Genomic DNA, 23951 nt, shown 5'->3' with positions numbered 1-23951 from the left:
CTGTGGAATAAAACACCAGACTACACTCCTAGTGCTGACCTTTTCCATGTCCATCAATACATTTTATCAGAAGATACGAGGAGGACACATAGGCTCCTACAGCCACCATAGTCAAAGAGCTATGTTTCACAAAAACACATGCAGGACAAGCAATGCATTGGCAAGCAAAACTTTAGGGTCTTTCTCCTCGTTTCTCAATTAAACTGTTCCAGCTCCAAGTCTAGGTCTTTCTTTGTTAGAACTGGGCCATTGTCTGAACTGACCAAACATTGAGTATTATCTATCTATCTATCTATCTATCTATCTATCTATCTATCTATCTATATATACTGTATATGTTTCTATGACAATGATTGTAAATTGTCCAAATCAGAGAATTGGAGTTGGTTTGTGGGTGGGAATTATGTGTAAACCTAAACTCTAACTGTTTCCCAGACACAGATTAAACCTAGTCCTGGACTAAAAAGCAACTCAATGGAGAATCTCCATAGAAATCTATTTTTAGTCCAGGACTAGGCTTAATTTGTGTCTGGAAAAGCACCCATATCTGTCCATAATAATTAAAGCAATAGGCCTACACAAGTAGGGGGGATATGTCGTGGGCGGCGGAGCCTGGGGGAGGATTAATGTTTTAGTAAGGTAGCTTGTTGCATGTCACTGTCAAACAGGTGGTTGAGGAGGTACCTAGACGGGATTCGGGCGGCGGGGGCAGCTTGTCGGGCAGCTGCTCTGGGTGGGGGGGGCACTAGAGGGAGGGGCATAGAGGTGGGCGGGCAAGGTCTGGGGGAGGGAAGGGGAACCGACTGGGGGGTGGTTGGTAGTCGTGGGGCTGGGGCCTGGGCCAGGGCGATGGGCAGTACGGGGAGACCTGCAGGGACAGGGACAGGGACAGAGGAAAACCCAGGGAGGCTAGCCAGTATGGGGCAAGGGGGGGTGGAGAACCCCCAGGGAGAGGTGACAGAGTAGGGCCGGTGGTGCTGGGAGATGGGCAGGGGGGCGGAGAGAGAGAGCCTAGGGGGGTTGGCCATAGTAGGGGGACTTGGGGCTACTATTGGATGTGGGGAGGAGGGGGTGGAGGTGGGTAGAGGTGTAGAGGTCATCCTGGCTGCATTCAAAGCCAGCAGGTGTGGACTACACCCGTATAGGCTGTGGACAACATCGCAAAACAAAGGTGTTATATAAAACTCAACCAAGAATACAGAGAACGATACCATGACTGTGCCAGTTTAAAAAAGACAACACTTCCCATTGACTAGGCCTCAATTACAAGAAACGGAACAATTCAATTTCCTTCGATTTCAATATAGGAATTCCATTGGATGGATTCCAACAGGGCGTCCTGTACGATTTCTAATCAGACAATAAATTAAATGGCACTGGTTGAATTTGAACACCCATATATGCTAATGGTACGTTTTAGGCTGAGCTCCAAATGGCACCCTATTCCCTATATAGTGTACTACTTTTGTAGGGGAGCTCTATAGGGAATATAATGCCATTTGCAACACAGCCCTACTGTATTTACCCAGGACTGGGGGCTAGTTGTGGGGCCACTGGGGCGTACTTGCCTGGACAGAGAGCTGGCCCCAAACGAGCCTGCACAGGGGGCCATGGGACTGCCGCCCTGACTAGAGGGCTGGACCAGCGTCAGGTGGTGGTCGGGAGATTTGGCAGCAGCAATTGGCTGGGATGTGGCGGTCAGGCTGGCGAAGGGGTTGTGGACGTGCGACATGGTGGACATCATGAGAACCTCCATCAGGATCTGGCCAATCAGGTCTTTGAAGTCAGAGTAGACTGGGAGGGGGAAGAGAAATCATAAACATACACTTCATTTGTGACAGGTAAATGAAATCTTGTCATTGCAGTGCAACATACAACAGTATACATGACAGAAAACAAACTGACTGCACAAACTGATTTGCATTTCAATGTAATACAAATATTTTCTTCAAATTTCAACAGAAACATTGGGTTAGAGGATTATTATTTTTTTCTCATAGTTATTGCATTCAGATGACTAAATCCTAAACCACTAATCTAGGACTCTCCTGCGAAAAGCTATACAATTCAAGGAGAACATCATATCAAAATCTCCTGCATCTTTGCCGTACCGTCTTTGGGGCTGCTCTGGTGGAACTCGGCAGCAAGCGAGGGGAGAAAGATGACGTCTCTGTCCTGCTCCTTCCAGGAGACACGCAGGATCTTACAGATGAGCTGCAGAGCCTGCTCTTCAGAGACATCTGAGTTTTCAGCGGATTCCTGGGACAGGCACACCCATAGTTAGAAGTACTAGCTAGAGCGGACATTGCTGTTCAAGTGACGGGTGGATCGGCGGTCATGTTGAGTGTACCGATAGGAGGTAAAAATCATACATTTACATTTCCTTGGGTAAAAGCAGGGAGTTCGGGGTTCAATGTGTAATTTTAGTGGAGGCGTGTCCACTGCAAAAGAGAAGCATTGACTCAAATTTGTAGAGAAAAATAATAATAAACTACTGCTGGAATTGCCTCCTACCCACTGACTCTGTGTCCATTCGCGTCGTGCCTAAGAAGAGCCCTTAGCTGTGGTATATTGGCAATATACCACACCCCATCGGGCCTTATTGCTTAAGTATATCAGTGTTTCCCCTATATCAGCAGTACTCAGACTTTTTTTTAAAATCAGGGACCCCATTTTTTTTCTCCAGAATTTCTGGTGACCCCACCTCAACCCAAATCTAATGACAACGTTAACATCCTCCATTTCGATTTTACATCAACAAATAGCATTCATTACATTTGTCTATCTTATCAACATTAAGAGTACAACACGTACATTACTTTATTTGGAAATTAAACGAAGGCCAAGAGGCAGACACCTGAGCTTGAATAAACAAAGTGATACGAGCAACAGCAGTGTGAGAGTTTCTCTTTTCTTTTTAAGAGATTCAAATCGATTTCATTTTGAAAAATAAGGCCTACATTCAATAAAGCAGTAATAACAATCAAACTACTAATTTAATTTTTTACATCAACAAATAACATTCGATGCATTATATTTTAATCTCTCTATCAACATTAAGAGATTCAATTAGATTTGATTTTGAAATATAAAGCCTACATTCAATAAGGCAGCAATAACAATTAGACAATTAATTTGGATTTTAACATAAAAAAAGTGACAGTCCATTCATCTTATTCAAACTATTGGGGTTCGTTAATTTTAGCACCATGGACAGAGCTGTTGTCTGGAGATCACAGTAGCGCAGGGCCTATCAACGTTCATGTTCAGGACCTTGGACAGAGAAATAGGCTTCACTTAAACATGCAGTTCACTTTTTCATAGATCATCACCTTTTCCACATGTTACGTTACAGCCTTATTCTAAAATGGATTAAATAAAAACATTTCCTCATCAATGTACACACAATACACCATAATGACAAAGCAAAAAATGTTTGCAACAGAAATACCTTATTTACAAAAGTATTCAGACCCTTTGCTATGAGACTCGAAATTGAGCTCAGGTACACCCTGTTTCCATTGATCATCCTTGAGACGTTTCTACAACTTGATTGGTGTCCACCTGTGGTAAATTCAATTGATTGGACATGATTTGGAAAGGCACACACCTGTCTATATAAATGTCCCACAGTTGACAGTGCATGTCAGAGCAAAAACCAAGCCATGAGGTTGAAGGAATTATCCATACAGCTCCGAGACAGGATTGAGTCAAGGCACAGACCTGGGGAAGGGTACCAAAACATTTCTGCAGCATTGAAGGTCCCCCAAGAACACAGTGGCCTCCATCATTCTTAAATATAATTCGTTTGGAACCACCAAGACTCTTCCTAGAGCTGGCCGCCCGGCCAAACTGAGCAATCGGGGGACAAGGGCCTTGGTCAGGGAGGTGACCAAGAACCAGATGGTCACTCTGACAGAGCTCCAGAGTTCCTCTGGAGATGGGAGAACCTTCCAGAAGGACAACCATCTCTGCAGCACTCCACCAATCAGGCCTTTACGGTAGAGTGGCCAGACGGAAGCCACTCCTCAGTAAAAGGCACGACAGCCCTCATGGAGTTCGCCAAAAGGCACCTAAAGGACTCTCAGACCATGTCTCCTGAGTGGTGCAGTGGTCTAAGGCACTGCATCGCAGTGCTAACTGTGCCACTAGAGATCCTGGTTCGAATCCAGGCTCTGTCGCAGCCGGCCGCGACCGGGAGACTCATGGGCGGCGCACAATTGGCCCAGCGTCGTCCAGGGTAGGGGAGGGAATGGCCGGCAGGGATGTAGCTCAGTTGATAGAGCATGGCATTTGCAATGCCAGGGTTGTGGGTTCGATTCCCACGGGGGGCCAGTATAAAATAAAAAAATGTATTCACTAACTGTAAGTCGCTCTGGATAAGAGCGTCTGCTAAATGACTAAAATGTAAAATGAGAAACAAGATTCTCTGGTCTGATGAAACCAAGATTGAACTCTTTGGCCTGAATGCCAAGCGTCACGTCTGGAGGAAACTAGCACCATCACAATAGCTGCCCTGTTACCTGCAATCTTGAGCTGCACTGTCCCACTTTGTGGTGGATAACACCCACTCTTCGTTTACGCAATGGGTTGTAAGGCACAAGTATCCTATTTCTCGAAAATCCACAAGTGTAATTGCGCCATTGTATTTACCCAAGTTCTCGCTCAACTCCGGGACCTCCCGCCAGCTGATTTTTTTGCCTGATCTAGCGCGAGAGGAAACACTGACAGAAACATTCACACCTCCATCAATTTACAAAAGCATAGTCTAATAGCTAGGCTAGGTGTGAAAATTCCCCCAATTTGTGCCACAGTTTAGACTACCGATAGATGCTGCAGTCAGTCAGAGTTGAGTCCTATTGTAAAGTGTAGTCTAATGGCCAAAAAGGGCAAACTTGCAATGTATTCGAGGCTTAAGTCCTCTAAAGTTGTACATTTCTAACAATATCACAGACCTGAATTGCCCTAACGAAAAACGCATCAACCCCTACAAATGTCAATTTATTATAATCTACATAATAATTAAAACGAAGTGAGCTGTAGCGAGAGGAGAGAGTTCTTGTGTCATTAACCCTGCATTATAAAATAACTTATTTTGAACGAAAGCCAGGAATGAGTGAGTCACTCAGCCCTATGCTTCTGTTCCTGCTTCTGTTGCCTATTTGAGTGTTTATTTAATATCCTACTGATTCTGTGATCACCAAGCTATATGCAACCGCAAAATGTCAGAAAGCAATTTTAAACATCTTGCTGTTTTTAAACTTTGCTATAATAAAGGCTTCAGAATTTGTTTTCATAAGAACAGACTCTGGTATTACTTATAATTTATTTAGTGTTGTTGACACTATTCCAAAGGGGCAGATAATGTACACTGTAATCTAACAGCACCTTTGTCATGCAGCAGTATCTCTTGCGCTTTTGACAATGATTTTACATGAGGACTAATTCACATGATGCAGGTGGAAGTTTACATACACCTTAGCCAAATACATTTCAACTCAGTTTTTCACAATTCCTGACATTTAATCCTAGTAAAAATTCCCTGTATTAGGTCAGTTAGGATCACCACTTTATTTTAAGAATGTGTAATGTCAGAATAATTATTTCTTTCAGCTTTTATTTATTTCACCACATTCCCAGTGTGTCAGAAGTTTACATACACTCAATTAGTATTCAGTAGCATTGCCTTTAAATTGTTTAACTTGGGTCAAACGTTTCGGGTAGCCTTCCACAAGCTTCCGACAATAAGTTGGGTGAATTTTGGCCCATTCCTCTTGACAGAGCTGGTGTAATTGAGTCAGGTTTTTAGGCATGATGCTGCAACCCCCGTGCTTCACGGTTGGGATGGTGTTCCCCCTTTTTCCTCCAAACATAACGATGGTCATTATGGCCAAACAGTTCTATTTTTGTTTCATCAGACCAGAGGACATTTCTCCAAAAAGTACGATCTTTGTCCCCATGTGCAGTTGCAAACCGTAGTCTGGCTTTTTTATGGCGGTTTTGGAGCAGTTGCTGTTGTTCTTCCTTGCTGAGCGGCGTTTCAGGTTCTGTCGATATAGGACTAGTTTTACTGTGGATATAGATACTTTTGTACCTGTTTCCTCCAGCATCTTCACAAGGTCCTTTGCTGTTGTTCTGGGATTGATTTGCACTTTTCGCACCAAAGTACGTTCATATCTAGGAGACAGAAAGCGTCTCCTTCCTGAGCGGTATGACGGCTGCGTGGTTCCATGGTGTTTATACTTGCGTACTATTGTTTGTACAGATGAACGTGGTACCTTCAGGCGTTTGGAAATTGCTCCCAAGGATGAACCAGACTTGTGGAGGTCTACACATTTTTTTGCTGAGGTCTTGGCTGATTTCTTTTGATTTTCCCATGATGTCAAGCAAAGAGGCACTGAGTTTGAAGGTAGGCCTTGAAATACATCCACAGGTACACCTCCAATTGACTCAAATTATGTCATTTAGCCTATCAGAAGCTTCTAAAGCCATGACATCATTATCTGGAATTTTCCAAGCTGTTTAAAGGCACAGTCAACTTAGTGTATGTAAACTTCTGACCCACTGGAATTGTGATACAGTGAAATATAATTGAAATAATCTGTCTGTAAACAATTATTGGAAAAATTACTTGTGTCATGCACAAAGCAGATGTCCTAACCGACTTGCCAAAACTATAGTTTGTTAACAAGAAATTTGTGGAGTGGTTGAAAAATTAGTTTTAATGACTCCAACCTAAGTGTATGTAAACTTCCAACTTCAACTGTATGTCTAAAATACTTTCCACTAGGCTAATAAATAATCAAATTTTTCCTTTCGATTATTGAATTAACCTATATCATGTTATTTCAAGTTATCACCTTGGAGAGCAGGCAAAAACAATTTGGAGTTGAATTGGAGGTACAAAATGTATTACAATTGAATTTGAATTAACTGAATGATGAGGATGACGAAGAAGAGGGTGATTGAATTAAGAACAATAGTGTAAGAATTGCTCTTCCTCTGTCCCACGTGCACAAACACAAAATAAAGGCACTTGTTTCTACTTTGTCAGAAGCAGCTGCAACTGGACTGTAGCTTATTACTTAATAAAACTGTTGTTATACTAAGGTTTTTATTCTAAGAGAAACAAAAATGTTCTGTTCTTTTCCATTATATTTTTAGTAATGTCTGCTAAATTAACAAGTTAATAGCGTAGCCATATAGCCTCGGCTACTAAGCACAGTAAAATAAAAATAAAAAAGGTTTAACATATTCTCAAGACCCGAGCTATTTAATGTATGCGTTTTATTTATTAGATTTACCTGTGGAATGTTACCGAATAGATAACAACAATAGAAAGAAGCATCTGGTGGCATTTGTTAGAGAGTCAGGCGGAGAATGGAGTTTTACCTCTTAAGGATCGGACCCTTTTTTCAATTTTTGCATAAAATGACATACCCAAATCTAACTGCCTGTAGCTCGGGACCTGAAGCAAGGATATGCATATTCTTGATACAATTTGAAAGGAAACACTTTGAAGTTTGTGGAAATGTGAAATTAATGTAGGAGAATGTAACACATTAGATCTGGTAAAAGATAATACAAACAAAAAAACATGGGTTTTCTATTAATTTTTTTGTTCCATCATCTTTGAAATGCAAGTGAAAGGCCACAATATAATATTGCAGTTTAGGCGCAATTTAGATATTGGCCACTAGATGGCAGCAGTGTGTGTGCAAAGTTTCAGATTGATCCAGTGAAGTGTTGCAATACTGGACTATTTTATATCAAGTCTGCCCAAATGTTCCCGAATTGGTCAATTGATACATTTTCAAGTACATAACTATACAGAACAATTATATGGTAATACAAAATGTAAGTTTACACACTCCCAGGAATGTCATACATGATGGATCATTAGCTTATACACTAACTTTTTGTAAGTAAGCATTTCACTGTGATGTCTGCACCTGTTGTATTCGGCGCATGTGACCAATAAAATTTGATTTGATTTGATTTGATTTGACTTTCACACATCTAGACGGCCGGGCGGGGTGGGTGTGGCGCCAGAGACAGCAAGGGTTCACACTGTAGAACCCAGTTCCTACATTTGAATATAAAAATGGATTTTATCAAACAAAACTATGCTACATTTTATCTCTGGTACCCTTAGGATGACAAATCAGAGCAAAATTACTGAATGTAGGTACATTATTTAACCTTCAGAGGTGAATGTATCATACCAGTTGCCGTGATAATTTTTTTTTTGTGCACTCTCCTCAAACAATAGCATGGTCTTTTTTCACTGTAATAGCTACTGTAAATTGGACCGTTCAGTTAGATTAACAAGAATTTAAGCTTTCTGCCCATATACGACATGTCTATGTCCTGGAAAGTTTGCTTTTATATACAACAGTCATGCTAATCACATTAGCGCACGTTAGCTCAACCGTCCCATATACGGGACATCGATCCCGTAGAGGTTAAGTGCACTAAGTACGCAACAAGGCTGTGGGCCAGGTGTAAATAGTTTAGCAGCCTTTACAATAAATTGGAATACAAAAGAAGCCATCCACCCTTGATAGGCTATCAGCAGGACTCTTGCCTAGGTTAGGGACTTTAAATATATTAATGGGTGTTTGTTCGTGAGGCATGTCATAGCCCACCAAATGCACTGTTTTCTAACCACATCTGGACGGAGCCATAACAAATTACTATGGGAATAAATATCACTGAATGATGGAAATATTGGAATAAAGTAGGTTAATGCAACTTAAGGCAACACATTGTTGTTTACTGAAACTCCCAAAGTCATCCAATTGTTATAATAGGATTTGAAGCAATGTGTGGTCAACTATTTGAGCACCGTTTCGCGCCGTTTTGAGACAAGCATGGAGACTGGTCTCGATAAATTAAATCAGATTTTTATTTTCACTGAATCGCTGTTTGGATATTGGTTAGCCTACAATTAGGCTGTGGAAATGTTAGGATTATTTTACTCTTCACTCGCAGTCGCTTAGTAGCCTAGGCCTACTCCCGACCGGTCACGTTGTACAGCGCAATATTTTCCTAACGGAAACCCTGAGGCATACAAAGGCTACTGTAAAATGCATTTTCATTTTTCGTCGAATAGGAACACCATAATATTAATACAATTAATAAGCTACATTTTTAACAGTATAAACAGCACAACAAATACAATAATGATTTACAACATATTATAATCTATTATAATCAATCCCATATAGTCGGTCCTAACAAAAAAGGATTTCAAGTTTTTAGTACAACCAATATTACAAACAGTCAAATGCATTCGTGAACCCACCTGTCCCTGACTTTTCCTAAATATGTGTATTTTACACTCTAGCAGTAGGCCTATATTGAGATAAATATTATAAAAGACTAAAACTTTCTGAGCATTTCATCCTCAAAGCGCCATGAAGGTCTGCTGCACCATATGCATATTAACAATACAATATCCGAGACTCAATGAGTAGCCTACCAATAGCCGCCAGTCTAATAAATCAATTTAATATACACAGATCACAAAGAAATCCATTAATATTGTGTTTAAGGAGGTCATAAAAAACATGGCACGAAGACAATTTATTTCAAAAGAACAGAATAGCATGTTTTAAGATGTATTTATCTGTGCTAGAGTAGCTGACTATGGCTGTGCCATGTCAATGAAATTAACTTGTTAATTTAGCAAAAATCACATGCTTATATTCCGCAACCCTTTACAATATGAATATGATGGAATATAACAGAAAGGATATTTTCCCCAAATGGGTATTTGCTGATTGTCATCAGTAGGCATGGAGCTACGGTTATTCTAGGAAAACGCTCTATTTTGAAAGAGACCATCTGTAAATCATTTTGTGTTGTTTGGCAAAACTGGGTTCATTAAAAACCTTGGAATATGCTCTTTCGGATAGGGTATAGCAATCAAAACGTCTGGCCTGCATGGAAAAGTAAGCAAGCACCAACAAGCTTCATAAAGACGCCCTCTAAGTTGCCCTTTGTTGGTCAAACTAGCATTAATGGCAACAATGGCTGACAGTAAAATACTATGAGGTCATGCACTCCAACATACCATACCATTCCGCAGCATCCTGCAAGCAACTTTTAAATGTATTTGACTAAAACAATCATTTCAAACCTTGCTTACATTTGTATACGATCACGTGTCTCTATTATGCGTGGCAATATTTGAGACGAGATTTCCAAAATTAAAATCACTTAGAGCTGATTTCCTGGTGTTATTACAGTCTTATGTCCAACAATGAAAAATAATATTTTTTATACAGTCCCGTGTAGCTCAGTTGGTAGAGCATGGCGCTTGCAACGCCAGGGTTGTGGGTTCGATTCCCACGGGGGACAAGTATGAAAATGTATGCACTCACTAACTGTAGTCGCTCTGGATAAGAGCATCTGCTAAATGGCTAAAAAATAAATAAATATATATATATACACAGTGGGAGAACAAGTATTTGATACACTGCCGATTTTGCAGGTTTTCCTACTTACAAAGCATGTAGAGGTCTGTAATTTTTATCATAGGTACACTTCAACTGTGAGAAAAGCAGAACTTAATATTTGGTACAGAAAGCTTTGTTTGCAATTACAGAGATAATACGTTTCCTGTAGGTCTTGACCAGGTTTGCACACACTGCAGCAGGGATTTTGGCCCACTCCTCCATACAGACCTTCTCCAGATCCTTCAGGTTTCCGGGCTGTCGCTGGGCAATACGGACTTTCAGCTCCCTCCAAAGATTTTGTATTGGGTTCAGGTCTGGAGACTGGCTAGGCCACTCCAGGACCTTGTGATGCTTCTTACGGAGCCACTCCTTAGTTGCCCTGGCTGTGTGTTTCGGGTCGTTGTCATGCTGGAAGACCCAGCCACGACCCATCTTCAATGCTCTTACTGAGGGAAGAAGGTTATTGGCCAAGATCTCGCGATACATGGCCCCATCCATCCTCCCCTCAATACGGTGCAGTCGTCCTGTCCCCTTTGCAGAAAAGCATCCCCAAAGAATGATGTTTCCACCTCCATGCTTCACGGTTGGGATGGTGTTCTTGGGGTTATACTCATCCTTCTTCTTCCTCCAAACACATCGAGTGGAGTTTAGACCAAAAAGCTCTATTTTTGTCTCATCAGACCACATGGCCTTCTCCCATTCCTCCTCTGGATCATCCAGATGGTCATTGGCAAACTTCAGACAGGCCTGGACATGCGCTGACATGAGCAGGGGGACCTTGCGTGCGCTGCAGGATTTTAATCCATGACGGCGTGGTGTGTGTTACTAATGGTTTTCTTTGAGACTGTGGTCCCAGCTCTCTTCAGGTCATTGACCAGGTCCTGCCGTGTAGTTCTGGGCTGATCCCTCACCTTCCTCCCTCATGATCATTGATGCCCCACGAGGTGAGATCTTGCATGGAGCCCCAGACCGAGGGTGATTGACCGTCATATTGAACTTCTTCCATTTTCTAATAATTGCGCCAACAGTTGTTGCCTTCTCACCAAGCTGCTTGCCTATTGTCCTGTAGCCCATCCCAGCCTTGTGCAGGTCTACAATTTTATCCCTGATGTCCTTACACAGCTCTCTGGTCTTGGCCATTGTGGAGAGGTTGGAGTCTGTTTGATTGAGTGTGTGGACAGGTGTCTTTTATACAGGTAACGAGTTAAAACAGGTGCAGTTAATACAGGCAATGGGTGGAGAACAGGAGGGCTTCTTAAAGAAAAACTAACAGGTCTGTGAGAGCCGGAATTCTTACTGGTTGGTAGGTGATCAAATACTTATGTCATGCAATAAAATGCAAATTAATTACTTAAAAGTCATACAATGTGATTTTCTGGATTTTTGTTTTAGATTCCGTCTCTCACAGTTGAAGTGTACCTATGATAACAATTACAGACCTCTACATGCTTTGTAAGTAGGAAAACCTGCAAAATCGGCAGTGTATCAAATACTTGTTCTCCCCACTGTGTGTGTGTGTGTGTATATATATATATATAAAATAAAAAGTGTTGGGGGGGCCAAATAAAAAACACCCGCGGCCGCCAGTACTATACTGATTACTAGTTCACTACGATTTGGCTTGACAGAATCGTTAAATGTGAGAGCTTCTCCGATGGTTAGAGCCCGCATACCGGGAAAAAATAATGTAGCCTTTAATGAGGCCCAGCGATGTTAGGATTTTGAAAGTTGTGTAGTGTACACCCAGAATTAGAGATACAAACCTGGGCTGTATCACGTACGCTGACAGGGGTGTTTTCAGAGAGCTTTCGAAGACCATTGGCATAGAGAAATGTATCTGTTCAGAGCATTTAAGTTCTACAGCCATGTGGAGATGGAGTAGGGAGGAGTTGAAGGATTTGATCATAATCAGTGAGGCAAACCAGGGCATACAGATCTCAAGAATATTCAATGCCAGAGTCATCAATGCACAGACATTTTACTTGTCGATATATTGTGCAATTGTGGAGAGATCTATTCTACATCAATGATGGACCTTCCATTCATTTTTTATTGCAAGGCAACATGTGCATTTGCTTGTTTTATTTTAATTTAGGGATTATAGTGAGGCCTTTTGATAACTAAAACTAAAAGTAGGTCACTCAAAACCTATTGTTACCAGCAGAAGCAAGGTCTTCATATTATCAAAGTCGAACATAGCTCTCTGACAATGCAAAAAATATATATACTTATTATGACCCAAATTATGTATTTTTCTTTGAGACTGAACAATTGATTTCTTTTTTCTACAATGACAGGCGTATCAAAATGAAATTTCTTTTCACATACATCATGAAACCACTGACGTAACAGATTCACAGATTACACTCTCTATTGCACTCCACACTGCCCTCTCCCACCTGGATAAGAAGAACACCTACAGTACCAGGGTTTTTCTTTATTTTTACTATTTTCTACATTGTAGAATAATAGTGAAGACATCAAAACTCTGAAATAACACATATGGAATCATGTAGTAAACAAAGTGTTAAACAAATCAAAATTCTCTCAACCAGCTTCATGAGGAATACTTTTTCAACAGTCTTGAAGGAGTTCCCACATATGCTGAGCACTTGTTGGCTGCTTTTCCTTCACTCTGCGGTCCAACTCATCCCAAACATTTTTACATTTACATTTTACTCATTTAGCAGATGCTCTTATCCAGAGCGACTTACAGTAGTGAGTGCATACATTTTCATACTTTTTTTATACTGGCCCCCTGTGTGAAACAAACCCACAACCCTGGCGTAGCAAGCGCCATGCTCTACCAACTGAGCTACAGAGGGTCCATAAATACATTAGCATTTGAATTAATCAAAATGTATTTATGTACAGACATTTTCACATGCAAACACGATTTATATGCTCAAGGATTACATTCTGATTATGAAATTCTTTGTTGTCGCTATTATATCTAATATCTAAAGTAGGCTATTGATAATGAGAAAAAAATGATATCTACACTACCAGTCAAAAGTTTTAGAACACCTACTCATTCAAGGGTTCTTACATATACATCATTTAGCAGACGCTCTTATCCAGAGCGACTTATAAACCATCTGAATTGGGTTGAGGTCGGATGATTGTGGAGGCCAGGTCATATGATGGAGCACTCCATCCCTCTCCTTGGTCAAATAGCCCTTACACAACCTGGAGGTGTGTTTTGGGTCATTGTCCTGTTGAAAAACAAATGTAGTCCCACTAAGCGCAAACCAGATGGGATGGCGTATCGCTGCAGAATGATGTGGTAGCCATGCTGGTTAAATGTGCCTTGAATTCTAAATAAATCGCAGCCAGTGTCACCAGCAAAGCACCCCCACACCATCACACCTTCTCCTCCATGCTTCACGGTGGGAACCACACATGCGGAGATCATCCGTTCACCTACTCTGCGTCTCACAAAGACACGGCGGTTGGAACCAAAAATATCAAATTTGGACTCATCAGACCAAAGGACAGATTTCCACTGGTCTAATGTCCATTGCTCACGTTTCTTGGCCCAAGCAGGTCTCTTCTTATTATTGGTGTCCTTTAGTAGTGGTTTCTTTGCAGCAGATCAACCATGAAGGCCTGATTCACGCAGTCTCCTCTGAACAGTTGATGTGTCTGATACTTGAACTCTGTGAAGCATTTATTTGGGCTGCAATCTGAGGATGGTAACTCTAATGAACTTATCCTCTGCAGCAGAGGTAACTCTGGGTCTTCCTTTCCTGTGGCCATCCTCATGAAAGCCAATTTCATCATAGCGCTTGATGGTTTTTGCGACTGCACTTGAAAAAACTTTCAAAGTTCTTGAAATGTTCCGGATTGACTGACCTTCATGTCTTAAAGTAATGTGGGACTGTCATTTCTCTGCTTATTTGAGCTGTTCTTACCATAATATGGACTTGGTCTATTACCAAATCTTCTGCATACCACCCCTACCTTGTCACAACACAACTGATTGGCTCAAACGCATTAAGAAGGAAAGAAATTCACACCTATTAATTGAAATGCATTCCAGGTGACTACCTCATGAAGCTGGTTGAGAGAATGCCAAGAGTGTGCAAAGCTGTCATCAAGGCAAAGGGTGGCTATTTGAAGAATCTCAAATATAAAATATTTGGTTACTTTTTTGGTTACTACATGATTCCATAGTTTTGATGTCTTCACTATTATTCTACAATGTAGAAAATAGTAAAAATAAAGAAAAACCCTTGAATGAGTAGCTGTGTCCAAACTTGTGACTGGTACTGTAAATGGATGATTTATAAAGTCAGCCATATTTAACAGTTAAACTATTGATTATAGACCTAATTATGTTGTGGTTTCCTCTCTCCAATTTTCTTAGACAATTAAGGCATGGGATGTTTTCTAATCTCCTCACTCCGCTGCTGCCTCCGCCGCATTGTTCTCAACACCAATATGCTGGTTAACTTTGCTATTATGCAAATAGTGACATGGCCTATCCAACGAGTGAGAAAGCGAATTTGTTATAAAATATTATTTGTATTAGTGTTGCACCATTGTTCTTACATAATATAACCATATACAATTTCAGTAGAAAATATCTTAGTGATGGACTGTGCCATCCCCACAGCTTCAGCAATGGATTAGTCCACTCAGACGGGCACCATGGAAAACATTTATATTTGCAACTGACAGCTGGACTAAAGAAATCTTGGTCGGCCAACAGCCTATCGACCAAACAAATTGACCAGTCGACTAAATGGGGTCAGCCGTAGTCGGCAACACATCTTCCACGCTGACCCTCAACATTGGGGCCCTTCATTGGTGTGTGTTCAGTCCCCTCCAGTACTCCCTGTTCACCCACAACTGCGTGTCCGCCCACGACTCCAACACCATCATTAAGTTAGCGGATGACACGACGGAGGTAGGCCTGACGACGATGAGACAGCCTATAGAGAGGAGGTCAGTGACCTGGCAGTGTGGTGCCATGACAACAACCTCTCCCTTAACGTCAGCAAGACAAAAGAGCTGATCATGGACTACAGGAAACGGAGGGCCGAGCATGCCCCATCCACAGGGCTGTAGTGGAGCGGGTCGATAGCGTCTAGTTCCTCGGTCTCCACATCACTAAGGAATTAACATGGTCCATACACACCAACACAGTCGTGAAGAAGTCACGACAATGCCTCCTCCCCCTTAGGAGGCTGAAAAGATCTGGCATGGGCCCTCAGACCCTCAAAAAGTTATACAGCTGCACCACTGACAGCATCTTGACTGGCTGCATCACTGCTTGGTATGGCAACTGCTTGTCATCCAACTGCAAGGCGCTACAGAGGGTGGTGCGGACAGCCCATTACATCACAGTGGCCGAGCTCCAGGACCTCTATACCAGGCTGTCAGGAGAAGGTTCGGGAAATTTGGAAAGACGCCAGCGACCCAAGCCATAGACTGTTCACTCTGCTACCGCACGGCAAGAGGTACCGGAGCGCCAAGTCTGGGACCAAAAGGCACCTGAACAGCTTCTACCCCAAAGCCATAAGACTGCTGAACAGTTTATCAAAGGCTACCCGGACTATTTGCATTGACCACTTTTTGCACTGACTCTCTTGCATTGACTCTATGCACACTCACTGGACTCGACACACACGCTCACACTGACACTCCAACACTACATACACACACACTTTTACACTTCACATTCACTGCTGCTACTCTGTTTATCATCCATCCTGATTGCCTAGTCACTTTTACCCCTAACTACATGTACATATGTGACCGACCGGCACGATCTTATGAAGGACATTTTGAAATTCTGTTTTTTACATTGGATAAAAGTAGAGACTCAGAGCTAGAAAATTGTATATCATACACTACAGTTGAGGAACAATGGGAAAGTAATTCTGCTTTGAAAGTTGATAAACTTGTAACCTCGCTCATGTAACAGGGTTATATTGGTGATTCCCCTTGCCACTTTATTGCCAATGGGTTTTTGGTTTTAATTTTGTCTTGCCTTCACCTACTCAACATGGCATCTTATTGGCTGGTTTGCATGGCTTGCTTACGAGGGAGGATGTTTAAGTTAGAATCGTCCCAGTGAACAAGCACCAAACCAGTGGTAGATTGTGGGTTGTAAAGCACTGTACGTCAAAAGTGATTTTTATACTCCCGAGTGATGATTTGAATGTACCATTTATATCAAGTTATTTGTAAATATTATTAGAACGTCACACATAAGATGCAGCGTATTTTGTGAATATTTGTTGTGCATTTTGTTGTAGAGAATTCCAGCTAATGTTAGCTAGCAACTTACTGTGTCTGGTGGGGGGGTTTCGTATATTTTGTACAGTGCGTGAGTGCAGAGTTGGATGGTGAGCCGTGCATTGCATGACGTGCAATTGTGTGCTGTTTCTATCAGGTACATTGTTACAAATATTATATTATTATTGTGTATGGTAATAGTTATATTATTTTGGTAACTACGTTGCCCCAGTGAACAAGCACCAAACCAGCGTGTGTGAGTGCAGATTTGGATGGTGAGCCGTGCATTGCATGACGTGCAATTGTGTGCTGTTTCTATCAGAATAAATCTCCATGACTGGCGCTACAAGTTCGAGTCCGTGTCGATGATTGTACACAACGCAAGAAGAGTACTGTTACACTTAAGAGAAAATGGCCCTTGAATGTTTTGGTAAACCTACTGGAGAGCTCTTCGTCTACACCCATTCAGCATCATTCACACCCTTTTTAGCCTTAGCCCCACCCATCTCTTTAAGGACTCACATGTGAGGCCATGTACTAAACAACCAAAGATTTCAAGACTAAAGGCTGGTTTATACTACGGGTGTGTTCGTAAATTCAATCTGGAGTGCCAGAGTGGGCTCAGAGTGCACTGGGCGTTTGTAAACTCAGAGCGTTGTCAGATTGTCAGTTCGTAAATTCAGAGCGCTTCGCTATCGGAGCGTTCAGAGCGCACACTGGACGCTCTGGCCGAGGAGTAGGGTTGATCCGAGCGTTCTGACCCAACAACAGCAGTCAAGCACCCAAGCAAACTGGCTAACGTTGGCTATCATGCTAGCTACTTCCAGACACAAATGAGAGAATAGCTCACTCTGACCATTTAAACTCACCCTAGTAGAGCTGGTTAGGCTGTTGTTATGTTATCCAGAGCGTTGGTGACTAACTGTGCTGCTGGCAACAATTTAATTACGCTTTTTTTGTCAACGTTTACTGACACCGGCCATATTCAACGGGTGTTGAGCGTTCGTAAATTCGTCAGTTATTCTGCGCTCTGGCACACTCAGACGAGAGTGCTCTGAAATCGGAGTAGATAGCCAGAGCGAATTTACCAGCTACGTCTATCGACAGTTGTCGCAGATACATCATGAACATTCTACTGAAATGGTTACTTGCATAGTGGACTCTTGTTTAGACATGTAACTAGCTAGCTAAACAATGAACCATAATCCCAACTCATAACGTTACTACCCTGCATGAATCTGCAGGTAGCTAACCAACCAGGTTCAATGTTAGCTAGCTAACATTACTAGGCTATAACTAGCCATGCAAATGGCTGAGATACAAATAATATTACTACACAGATCATGCATGTAACGTTAGCTAGCGAGCCAGCCAGCTAAAGTTACCTAGAAAGCTAACAGTACACTTTAACTTGAAATGAAAATGACTTTCTGACAAAATTAGAAGCGTGTAATATCTGAAAATGTAGCTAGCTAGACTATCTTACCCGTATACATGGATGACGCCTCTCCCTCTCTGTCACGGATGCCATGGTTGCCCTTAGTTTTAAGAATTCCTTAGCTATCATACACTAATTCCACTGGGCATTCCACTGATTTCAAAACTCAGTCCTCCAGAAAGTGAAGAGCAACACTTTTGCAATTCTACTACGTGATATCTTTTTAAAAAATAAAACACATTAGAAAGGATTACCTACACATACTGACAAGCTCATGTTATAGACAGAAGCATGCTATATGGCAGACCAATCCGAACTCATCTCTCGGCATGTCCAGCCCATCCATTATCTCAGCCAATCATGGCAAGCGGGAAGGTTCCTGTCTTTTTCCGTGGCTAAAAAAAAGTTTACGTGCAAATGGCTCCCCTGTGAAGTAGTGACGCGCGACATACGCCTAGTTTCCTGAAACGAGCCACATATTACCTCAACTACCTCGTACCCCTGCACATTGACTCGGTACTTGTACACCTTGTATATAAAATTCCAATCTGGTTTTCATGCCCACCACAGCACAGAGACAACCTTAGTTAAAGTGGTAAATGAGCCAACACAGATGCCAAACAGCTCTCTGTCCTTGTACTCTTAGATTTAAGTGCTGCATTCGACACTGTTGACCATGATGTCCTTCTTTACAGATTAGCGAGGTGGATTGGCCTCTCCAGTCCAGTTCTAAATTGGTTTAGGACCTATTTAACCGGTTGAGAGTTTGATACCCTTGGTGAACATAACTCAGAGAAAATAGATATCACGTTCCACAGGGTTCGATTTTGGGTCCGGTACTGTTCAGTTTATATTTGTTACCCATTGGCAGCGTTATCAGAAAGCACAGCATTAATTTTCACTGCTACGCAGACATTTCACAACTTTACATGTCTATGTCACAAGAGGATTTTAGCTCCACGGATAAATTATTAAACCGTATTAGTGATTTAAATACTTTAATGGCTCACAACTTCCTCCAGTTAAATCAAGACAAGACTGAGGTACTTATTGTTGTAGACAAAGCACAGAGAGAATCTAGCCACACATTTTAATTCACGGGCAATAAAGATAAAACACCAGGTAAAAAACAATTTATTTCTGAACTAAATGTCAAAAATCGCACATTAGGAATGTGACCAAATTAGCTTTTTACCACCTGGGGAACATTGCCATGGTGCGGCAGTTTCTCTTTTAGGCTGATACAGAGAGACTCTTCCATGCTTTTATTACAAGCAGGCTTGACTACTGTAATGCACTCCTGTCTGGTCAACCCAAGAAAGCCATTGGTCAACTGCAAAACATACAGAATGCTGCAGAACGGGTACTGACCAAGACCAGATGGAGAGCACACATTACATGTCAGACATGCTTTGAAGTTCTGTACCCAGTAGGTCCCTCAGGTCCTCTGGCACTGGCCTTTTAACTATCCCAAAGCCTAGGACCAAGAGGCATGGAGAGGCAGCTTTTAGTTACTATGCCCACAGCTTCTGGAATAGCCTGCCAGAGAACCTGAGGGGGGCCGAAACTGTGGACCTATTTAAAAGAGATCTTAAAACATTTATATCTTTGCTTTTCCTTAGGGTGCTTTTTAGTCATTCCGTTTGTTTTGTAGTAATTACTTCAAGCTTTTATTTTTATTGTTTTTAGTTTTGTCCTGTAAAGAACATTGCATTGCATTCCATGTCTGAAATGTGCTGTGTTAATAAAGCTTGATTTGATATAGCCTCGTTATTGTTATCTATTGTGTTACTATTTTGAATTGGGAGCCCTGCCTACCTTTTCAGCCAGGTTCCTCTTCTCCCTGCGGTCACTGTCCTCCACCTCCATGTTCTCTATCCCTGAGTCAACGTCCACTTGGGACATGCTGCTGGGCAACAGAGAGAGAGGGGAAGAAAGCAACATTAAGGTCAATTAATTCATCCCTCCATCAAATCACAGAAACAGGCCATCAACTGTATTCTACCAACAAAGGACAAAACACTGTGGCGATGAACAGTTAAAAGCAGCGGGTGGCAGTCTTATCGCCTCTTATCAGAACACTGGCCGTCATTTTCTGTTAACCTCTAAAAGTCTAAACCATATACAGTACATTCGGAAAGTATTCAGACCCCTTGACTTTTTCCACATTTTATTACAACCTTATTTTAAAATTGATTAAATAGTTTATTTTTCTCCCCATATCAAGTTACACACAATACCCCATAATGACAAAGCAAAAACAGGCTTTTAAAATTTTTTGCAAATGTATTTAAAAAAAAAAGAACGGAAATATCCCATTTACGTAAGTATTCAGACCCTTTACTCAGTACTTTGTTGAAGCAGTTTTGGCAGTGATTACAGCCTAAAGTCATCTTGTGTATGCAGCTACAAGATTGGCACACCTGTATTTGGGGAGTTTCTCCCATTCGTCTCTGCAGATCCTCTCAAGCTCTGTCAGGTTGGATGGGCTGCGTCGCCTGCATCAGCTATTTTCAGGTCTCTCCGGAGATGTTCGATCGGGTTCAAGTTCGGGCTCTGCCCGGGCCACTCGAGGACATTTAGAGACACTCCTGCGTTGTCCTGTTAGAAGGTGAACATTCACCCTAGTCTTAGGTCCTGAGCGCTCTGGAGCAGGTTTTCATCAAGGATCTCTGTACTTTTCTCCATTCATCTTTCCCTCGATCCTGACTAGTCTCCCAGTCTCTGCTGCTGAAAAAAATCCCCACAGCATGATGCTGCCACCACCATGCTTCACCATAGGGATGGTGCCAGGTTTCCTTCAGACGTAAAACTTGGCATTCAGGCCAAAAAGTTCAATATTGGTTTCATCAGACAAGAGAATCTTGTTTCTCATGGTCTGAGAGTCCTTTAGGTGCCTTTTGGCAAACTCCAAGCGGGTTGTCATGTGCCTTTTACTGAGGAGCGGCTTCCGTCTGGCCAACCTACCATAAATGCCTGATTGGTGGAGTGCTGCAGAGATGGTTGTCCTTCTGGAAGGTTCTCCCATCTCCACAGAGGAACTCTGGAGCTATGTCAGAGTGACCATCGGGATTTTAGTTACCTCCCTGACCAAGGCTCTTCTACCCCGATTGCTTCCCCAGATCTGTGCCTCGACACACTCGACCTCATGGCTTGGTTTTTGCACTGACAAGCACTGTCAACTGTGGGACCTTATATAGACAGGTGTGTGCCTTTTCAAATCATGTCCAAATCAATTGAATTTACCACAGATGGACTCCAATCAAGTTGTAGAAAAATCTCAAGGATGATCAATGGAAACAGGATGGACCTGAGCTCAACTTCGAGTCTCATACATAAGTATTCAGATCCTTTGCTAAATAAGGTATCTGTTTTTTGTTAATACATATGCTAAAAATTCTTAATTTTTACATTGTAGAATAATAGTGAAGACATCAAAACTATGAAATAACACATATGAAATCATGTAGTAATCAAAAAAGTGTTAAACAAATCAAAATATATTTTATATTTGAGATTCTTCAAATAACCACCCTTTGCCTTGACAGCTTTGCACACTCTTGGCATTCTCTCAACCAGCTTCACTTGAAATGCTTTTCCAACAGTCTTGAAGGAGTTCCCACATATGCTGAGCACTTGTTGGCAGCTATCCCTGGTTAAAAAAGCAAAATCAACATATTTCTTGAATTGTGTATCAGAGAGTGGTGGTAATCCAGCCAACTTCTGGAAATTGTCAAATATTTTATAACAAAACTCCACCCCATCATTGTCCCAGCAGGTTTTTTGTCCCATTCTAGCCGAAATGAAAAATTATGATGCTTTCAATAACCATTGTGCTTCACCTGTCCACCTTTGAAATTATAATCTCTAAAAATTAATCTCATCCCACTAGAGGGAGTCCTTTAGTTACCTCAGAACAGATTGTAGCGAATGATGCACTAACAGACTCACATACTTTATTTTCATTTCAACCCTATGATGTCTATGATGTACTAAGTGCTTTGCTAAAGATTGATGTAAAAAGAAAAAACATAAAGGGGCTGATTCACTTGATCCCTTCTTACTGCAGCTCTCTGCCCCACTTATTGCAAAACCTCTGACCTATATTTTTAACTTGACAATTGTTTCTGGAGTTATCCCTAAGATCTGGAAAGCGGCACATCCCGTTTGCAGTTTGCAGTTTTCCCTGGGTCAGCAAGATGAGTTTAAACAGGCAAGATGACAGCAATCTGTAAGTCATTGAGAGGACATCAGTTCTGTATGTAAATCCATGATAATCTGATTTCTCCGTCATTGTTATCTCGAGGGACAATCAAGGCGGAACAACATTGTTGTGGACGGAATTGCAGAACCTCAGAGACCTGGACGGAGTCTGAGGACAAAGTGAGGGAAATGATTTCGGAGAAACTCAAGATGGACCACAGGAAAATCGAGGTGGAGCACGCACACAGGACTAGAAAACCCACCACCGGCCCAAGTGACAGGCCCAGGCCGATAGTGGTCAAGATCCTGAGGTTCAAGGACAAGTTAGCTGTTCTGGAAAGCGCCAAGAACTTGAGAGGAACGTACATCTTCCTCAACGAGGACTATCCTGAAGCTGTGCGCCAAAAGAGGAAAGAACTTTTCCCAGCCATGAAAGCTGCGAGAGTGCGTTGGGACATTGCTTACATCCACTATGTCAGGCTCCCTCTCAAAAGCCTGGAAGAGATGAAAGAGCCAAGCATATGGGTTCGTAGCGTCAACCCCGCAACACACACCAACTGATTAATGGACTGCTGAATATATCTTTTTTTCTCTTGCTTTGTTTGCGCTTTTCCATTTGATGTCCATCTCTGATAAGCTACCCAGGAAAGGGCTGAAAATAGCCCATATTAAGCTTCTCACTGTGACCAGTACCTGTAGTCTGGTTCAGGTTAATAATCAACCTACCAGGGTGTTTACAAACACTACAGGAACAAGATCATCCACATGTATTGATCGCATTTTTACTAATACTGTAGAACTTTGTTCTAAAGCTGTATCCATACCCATTGGATGCAGGAAAGCCAAAGTTCCAAAAGCTGTGCCTAAAATAGTGTATAAGAGATCATGTGGATGATGTTAAAAATATGTGTTGGTCTGATGTGAATAATAGGGAGCATTCAGACGCTGCATTTGATACATTTATGAAATTGCTTCTTCCAATTATTGATAAACATGCACCTGGTAAGAAACTGACTGTTAGCACCGTTAAGGCTCCATGGATTGAAAAACAACAGTTGAAAGAGATGGGACAAAAGGAGTGGCTAATAAGTCTGGCTGCACATCTGACTGGCTGATTTAATGCAAATTGAGAAATGATGTGACTCAACTCAACAAAAAGAAGAAGAAACTGTATTATGAAGCCAAGATCAATGATATAAAGAATGATGGGAGAAAAAAAAACACTTGAGTACTTTAAATGAAATTATGTGCAAAAAGATAAATTCAACTACATTTTTCATCGAATCAGATGGCTTATTCATCACAAAACCATTTGATGTTGCCAATTATTTTTATGATTACTTAATTGGCAAAGTGGGCAAACATAGGCAGGAAATGTCAACAACGAACAGTGAGCCGTCGTACTCATGTATAAAAACAAAAAAAATAATGAAAAGCATTGTACGTTTGAATTGTGTAAAGTCAGTGTGGGAAAGGTGGAATAATTATTGTTATCAAGGAATAATGACAAACTTCGATGTAAATAAATTACCATTCTTTCAGCATGCTTGTAAAGAAGGGCAATCAACATGTACTGCACTGACACAAATGACTGCTTGGTT

At 41.6% G+C, this 23951-nt stretch overlaps 1 protein-coding gene across 3 annotated transcripts in view; it reads right to left on the bottom strand.

Moving 5' to 3' along the window:
• LOC311150019 (ubiquitin conjugation factor E4 B-like) overlaps positions 1–23951 on the bottom strand; it is a 96880-nt gene that overhangs the window by 49626 nt on the left and 23303 nt on the right. For 2 of the 3 annotated variants that reach the window (XM_084187259.1, XM_084187261.1), the window contains exons 4-6: positions 19966–20056; positions 2112–2259; positions 1569–1794 (exon numbers count right to left, since the gene is read on the bottom strand). In XM_084187259.1, the coding sequence (XP_084043385.1) occupies positions 1569–1794; positions 2112–2259; positions 19966–20056 (465 nt within the window). The remainder of the gene's footprint in view (positions 1–1568; positions 1795–2111; positions 2260–19965; positions 20057–23951) is intronic. The other variant, XM_084187260.1, reaches the window with a different exon arrangement.

The sequence above is a fragment of the Coregonus lavaretus genome (assembly GCF_964263955.1).
Source record: "Coregonus lavaretus genome assembly, chromosome: 22".
NCBI classification, from domain to species: domain Eukaryota; kingdom Metazoa; phylum Chordata; class Actinopteri; order Salmoniformes; family Salmonidae; genus Coregonus; species Coregonus lavaretus.
The sequence above is the reverse complement of the archived record's forward strand: the minus strand, read 5'-3'. Positions and strand labels throughout refer to the sequence as shown.